Below are 6647 nucleotides of genomic sequence, written 5' to 3' on the forward strand. Positions count from 1 at the left end.
AAAAAACCCACCAAAATTAAAAGTTTGTAGTTCTACTTCAAAAGGCTTTTTCTGGCGCAGCTGAACGTTCAAACGCCACCAAGCCCCGGGAAGCGCTTCCGCAGGAGCTGCCGGCTCGGCCCGGCCCCGCGCGGCCGGCGGGACACGCGCGGAGCCCCGCACGCCCCACGCGCGAGGCGCGGCCGAGGCCCCGCTCACCCCCGGCCCCGCGCTCCGGCGTGGCGGCGCCTCCCGCGCGCCGGGGTGACGTCACCACAACAAGCTGCCAGTCAGCCGGGTCACCCCCACCGCCCGGTACCCACTCGTGTCACACCCCACAGTGGGCGAGGAGAGGGGGGCAGCACCGCCCCCGCACCGCCCACGGCGGAGCTGGCGGGAGCGGGGTCCCCGCCGCGGCCCAGGCGCCGCGGGCCAGGCGAGGCGCGGGCGGTTCCAGCAGGGGAGCCCCCGGGGCCGCGCCCCAGCGCACCCGGCCCCCCCCTTCCCGCTCCCGCCGCCCGGAAAAGGCCCCGTTAGTGGCCCCGGAAACTTGGGGGCTCTCAGGGGGGTGGCCGTGCCGCCGCATACGCCTTCCCCTTTTGTGCGCGCGATGCCGCCCGGACGCGGCGGCGAAAGGCCCGGCCCGGCCCGGCCGCCCCCGCCGGCAGGCCGCGGCGCGGGTTCCCGGCGGGGGCGGGCGGGCCCCACCCGGCGGCGGCAGCGATGGCGGCGCCGAGAAAAGGGGGGAGGGGGAGAGCCGGTGAGATGTGCATTCCCCCACCCCGGGCGGCGGAGAGCCCCTCCCGGTACCTGCGGCCTGCGCTGGGTCTCGCTCCCGCCGCTTCCTGCTCCACAGGCCCGAGCTCGAGCAGCGGCGAACGGAAACGGGCGGGGCGGGGGCGTGCGCGCTCACCGGCCCGGCGCGACGCGGCGCTGCGCTCCTCAGCCCGGCCCCGCCCGCCTCCGGACCGCGCGCGCGCGCGCCCCCGCCTGCCCGATGGCCAATCGGCGCGGCCGGGCGCGGGGGCTGCCGGGAATCGGCGCTATAAAAGCCCGGGTGCTATTTACGCCGCGCGGGTTGTGTCTGTGCTTAGTGGCTGGTGGTGTCCCGGGTCCTAACGCCGCCGGTGCCCCCGCTCCAGGGCCCAGCGTACGTACTGAGGCCTTGTCTGGTGGAGCAGGGCTGAGGAAAGGTGCCCGTGGTTCTCCTGCGGAGCTCCCTTCGTCCCAGGCGGTGCGAGGCCTGGGTAGGGCAGAGCCGAGCCAGCAGCCCTCAAGCCTTGCTGCTGTGCCCTCTCTTGCTGGGCAGGTGTGGTGGGAAGGTGGTGTATCTGGGTGCCCCATTTTCCTATGAGCCTTTCAGCTGTGTCTTTTGGGGCTGGGAGTTGGTTCTGTGTTTCCTCCAGTGGAGCCACTGAGCTCTGCACAGAAGCTGAGCTGGGGTGCTGGCAGGTGGTGTGAGAGAGACCTGGAAAGGTCAGACCTGGCACCACATTTTGCTGCCAGTATCATCTGAATATCACACTATTGATGTGCCTGGTGGCAAGGGTTGCCCTCGTTTGGGGATGCAAAACCTCCCAGTTGATGCAGTGCCTGCTTTATGTCCCCTAGTGAAGGTCTGTGCGTCACCTGTTGTCTTGTTTCCCTCACTGCGCACCTGAGAAGGTTCAAGAGGTGAAGCTGGCCTTAGGGTGACATGGAGTTCACATGTATGGAGGGGGTTGATGACACGCAGCCTCTGCACGGCTCTCAAAGTTCCCTTGCGCAACAGGCATGGAAGCCCTTAGCTGGCATTTGGGGGTAGCCTGGTTAATCCAGGTTCCCCTAAGGGAGACTGGGTGCTGTGCCAATCCTGGTATGTGATCCTGTTAGTAGGTGCCTGTTTTATTCCCTCCTCATTTGGCTGCATTTGCATTGCCAGCTAACTTTAGACTGACCTTTTTAGGGACCGCTCTCTGGTGTCTGTAGAGGAAGGAGCTGCTTAACCCCAACCCCTGGCAGTAAACAAGTCTCCAGGACTAGCTCTATTAAGCATTTTGAGGAAGCCGACTGTTTTTAATAAAGCAAACATTTGATTCAAACGGATAACTGGTTTGAATACATACAGCTTGGTAGTGATTCTCAACGCGCAGTCAATGGTATGTGCGCTCAGGAGGCCCTGTGATAGTTTGTCCTGTGCAGAGGTGTGTCTTCATATACCTTTAACATTATAGGAACAATAAGACAGAAGTTAATTTGTCTGAAGTCAGTAGTGAAATTACCTGTGTGGTTTGGACACCAGCTTGGGGCTCTAACTACAAATCAGTCATTCCTAGGTCATATGGGCTTTTCAAAATATATATTTTTTAATTCTTACTGTCTGATAGAGATCCTTGCGGTCTACTACTTTTTTTCATGTTCCAGTGGGAAGTTTGGCCTTTGTTTACAGAAGTGTTGAGTGTTTCGATTGCAGTGTGTGTGTGTTCCTCCTTCTAGCACAGTATCTCCTTGCCCAAGGGAGAGACCTCTCTGGATTTCAGCGACTCTATGGCCCCAGGTCCTGTTCTGGCAGATGAGCCCTGTTCCTGCGGACATCATGTTAATAGAAGTGCTTCAGGAGATACTTTTTTCCAATTTGGTAAATGGGTAGCTTTTAATGGTTGAGAGCTTTGATTTTAATGAAGGTGGTAGCCAGTGAACTGTGCTACCATCTAGGAGGATCCTCAGTCTAACTCTCTGTTAAACCACACAATTTCAAGGTGTCCATAGTGCTATTTTGCCATGTTCTCTTATCTCTGTCTCCTGTGCCTCATGGTTCAAAACAAAGTCTTCCTCCTGACTTTTATGTTTTGGTCAGGACACCCCTAGCTGTCGGCTTCGAGGACGTGGAGGTGGGGGAGAGCAGCAGCTCTTCTCGGGTAACGTGCGGAGGCTTCATTTATGAGTTAAAGCAATATGTTTCGAAACAATTACTTTGGTCCTAACTGTAAGTTGTTGTTGTTTTTTTTCCTTTCTCAATTTATTCTTTGCCAAGATAAGAGTCTATATGGAGAAAAAAGATTTCTTAAGTGATAGCAGTAGCAGCTAAAACATTCCAGAATGTATTTCGCAGATATTTTTATTGCAAAGATACCTTTTGAAATGAATTCCACTTAAGTCAGGCAGTCTCTCAAGTGTATTTACAGCTACCAGGAACAACAACGAAAACTGAGAGAAAATAATAGAAAAAAGCAGCTGATAAGATTTTTTTTTTTTTTCTTGGAGAACATAACAAGGGTTATATTTTTAGTTAAGCTATACACTTGATTGAAGAGTGAACGGTTTCCATGCTAGGAAAGTATGAGAGCTTACTTTTAACACCACAGCATGACATTATTTAGCAGAAGTCCTGCCAAACCTTACCTGGCTCAAATGTTTTCTCTTTATTAATTGTATCATAATTTGGTTTTATAAGTTTTTTTTTCCTAGATCCGATTCCCAGTTTCAGATGTGCTCACCAACATAACATGTTGGTACGTTCATGTTGTCATTGCTTTAGAACTATCAGCTAAGCAGTGTGAAGCATCTGTCCACCCCAGTATGTATTTATAAGGTGGTGGTGTATGTGCTGTTTAAAAAAAAATCACCAACTATTTCTTTTCCAAGCTGATTTGGGTATCCAGCTCCTCTCAAAGCCAAGAACTTTTATCTGAACCCAGCCTGCTCAGTCTTAGGAAGGATGAAAATTAGCAGGTCAAGCCACTCCAAACCTGTTACGTGTCTTCCCGGGTTCCTCTTATGTGGCCTAGTTAAGCAAATGGGAACTCTCCCAATGGTGCCAGTGTTAAAAAAAAAAAGTAAAACCAGCAGAATCCAAACCAAAAGGACAGACCTATTTCTTCCATTTAGGACAACACGCTTCCCCTCTCCCAGTCTCTGCAGCATTTAGGCCAAGCACAGGCCTTGATGATGTTGGTGTTTGACCTGTCTCGTAGACAAAGAAGCCTGAAGGTCAAGTTGCCTGTCCGAAGTCCTGAAGGAAGTGGCGGCCTCACAAGCCAGTCCTTTAGTATCCTCTTTCCCTTTTGCTCTGTCAATTAACTCACTTATGTCTCTCCACAGGTGTTTTCTTGCAGATGGACCAATGGGCACTGTGTTAATGAGTGTTGCTGTCATGATAGCCTTAATGACAGGGAGAACTCTGGTGCTGTGGATGGGGGATTCTCACAGAAGAAGGAACTGCCCTTCCTCGGGGACCAGGAAATGCAAAGCCTCTGATTTGCACAGGGGGAGCAGAAGCTCCAAAAAGCTGCTGACCTCTGTCAAATGCAGGCTCTTATCCACAGTTGGAGAAACGGAGTCTTGGAATCCCAGCTTGGTGCAGCTGAAGTCTGTGGCACTGGCACGGGTTTGCTCTTGGCTAAGACACCTCCCAGGCGGCATTTGCCAGGAGCAGTGAGCTCCCTTGTGGGATGGCTGGAGGAGGAGGCAGCTCTTTGTTCCCGCCAAGACAAACCTGGTACAGAAACCATCAAGGTCCAGAGGAGCAAAGACCTTCCAAGAACAGGCTGTGTCCCAGCTGCTCCCCTGCCTCCCCAGCTGCAGCAAGCCTTCTTTAAAATCCTACAGCAAAGTCACCAGAGTTCTTTGTGTTCTGTGTTCCCTATTCAGCTGTGGGATCCTCCTCATGTGAAGGTGATTCGCTACATGAACTGAAAGTTTATCATCTGGCTTTCCTACCCAGGAATATGCACCCAAAGGTCTGAACCTCTTGGAGACCCTGGCTGGCTCTTGGACATGATGGCTTCAGACAGCAGTGACTTTCACAAGCTCATCTCTTAATCCTAGCCTGACCCACCCTCCTCTCTCCCACAAATAGGGCACAAGCAGCTCGTCATGTGGTTCTGAAAACCTTTCTTACATTTCACTATCATTTTCTTATTGCTGCAAGTTATTTTTCTGCACAGTTCTTTTAACTCGTACTTCAGTTGATAGCTGCTTTGAATTTCAAGTCACAATTGTTTAGCTTCTTTCACACCAACATAGCACCTTTGCTTTAAGTTTGTACATGGCATTCTACAGGCTTTAAGAGCACAGTTGTGCTGTGGCAAGAAAATGCAATTAAAATAAAATTACCTTGTGGTATGTGCAGAGAGATTTGAATTAAAAACCCCATCAGAAAAATCTACATTTAAACTTGATCTGGTTGAAGATGTCCCTGCTCATTGTAGGGCGTTAGACTGGATGAGCTTTGAAGGTCCCTTCCAACCCAAACTGTTCTATGATGCTATGAAACTGAACAGAATGTATTGATACAACTTGATTCTGAAATAATTTCCACACCATTTTACCAGTATTTCAAAATCTGTTTGTCTGTTAAGTGCCTCTACCACCCCCCAATTCTGGTTTTATTTCAAGAACCAGCAAAAAAGCCCTTACACTATTTGCTCCATTCCAGATACAACCTCTGCAGGTGGCACAAATGTATAGCACACTCTGCTTATATCCCAGGCTGGCCTGTCAGCAGAGGGAACGCAGCAGAAATAACATCCTGCTGGGACTAAATTTTCATATGTGATTTCAACCTGTCATTAACACTCAGTGAGACCACTATTTTTCTTGCATGCAGAAGGGAAGGACTAAGTGATACCTCCTCAGTGTGAATCACACTGTGCCTGAGCAGCAAGGACAGACCTGCCTGTGACCTGCCAGAACCTGCAGTCCCACCTGAGCAGGACAGAGCCCCTGCTCTGCTCTCTTGCTGTGCTGTGCTGCTATGCCCTGGAGAAGCTAAATCCGAGAAGGACCCGAGCAGGACACCTGGCATGTGCTTATACAGCTGGAAGGGGAAGTAAGTCCTGGCCATGCCCTGCTGTTGGCTGTAAGACTCCCCAAAATAAGCTGCAGTGCAGCAGGATGAGAACTGAAGCCTGAGTAGCACTGAGTGTGCTTGGCTGGGATGTCCTGTACCACCTGTCTGGAGACTCTACCTACCTATGTGTAAAAAATGAGAGAAAATGCCTAATATCCTCTGTTATTCAAGTCTCCTGTTCCAAGTGATGATAGGACAGATTTTTAGGCTGCATTTAGTGCTTTCTGACAGAGGAGGGAGCTGTCAGCTCACCGTTGAGCTGCTCTGCAAGCAGAGATGCCCACCTGCAGGCTGGTTAAGCTGTCTCCGTGGCCCACGGAAGGAAGATGTTAAGCCTGGCTTGCAGGAGGTGGATGCTAGCCTGAAAGTGCTTAAATGTTTTGCTTTAGTTGCATATATGGAGTGTTTTTGTGACCCTGTACAATTAAAACCACAATTACTACTCTGTGGGGACAGTGGGAGCAGCAATCCTGAGGAGCTGTTTGGAGGTGGAATGTTTGGCTGTGGGCTCTGGTGCTTTTTGTTGCTGTAGCAATGCCCCCCTCTGCTGCCCCGAGAGCCCCCAGAAAACTGCAGCCAGTGCGACACCTTCCTGCTAATGGCCAGAGACAGAGCATGCTCCTCTGTGTCTGAGCTATGCAAGCAGCCCTTTTATCTGGGATATCTGCCAGGCAGCAGAAACAGGCAAGAAATAGCCAAGTTCTGAGGTTGACTCAAGCCAGCATGGACTGGTCTGAAGTGGAATAACAACCTCATCCCATTTGCCATTTCTCCTGGTACAACTCATCGGTAGCCTTCCTGCCTCAGCCAGTAGCAGTGTGACAAAATATGGCTTAAT

General features: G+C 51.6%; 2 protein-coding genes across 2 annotated transcripts in view; one reads left to right on the forward strand and one right to left on the reverse strand.

Annotated features, from left to right (window-relative positions):
• RHOA (ras homolog family member A) overlaps positions 1-950 on the reverse strand; it is a 24017-nt gene extending 23067 nt beyond the window's left edge. Inside the window, exon 1 of the mRNA XM_082059979.1 lies at positions 790-950. The gene's annotated coding sequence lies outside the window, so the exon portion shown is untranslated. The remainder of the gene's footprint in view (positions 1-789) is intronic.
• LOC309443416 (uncharacterized protein) overlaps positions 1-6647 on the forward strand; it is a gene marked incomplete at its 5' end in the record, with an annotated part of 6692 nt that extends 45 nt beyond the window's left edge. Inside the window, 3 exons of the mRNA XM_082060339.1 lie at positions 24-739; positions 2455-2596; positions 4060-6647. Coding sequence (XP_081916465.1) covers positions 24-739; positions 2455-2596; positions 4060-4215 — 1014 coding nt within the window. The 3' untranslated portion in view covers positions 4216-6647. The remainder of the gene's footprint in view (positions 1-23; positions 740-2454; positions 2597-4059) is intronic.

The sequence above is a fragment of the Streptopelia decaocto genome (assembly GCF_964273445.1).
Source record: "Streptopelia decaocto genome assembly, chromosome: 8".
NCBI classification, from domain to species: domain Eukaryota; kingdom Metazoa; phylum Chordata; class Aves; order Columbiformes; family Columbidae; genus Streptopelia; species Streptopelia decaocto.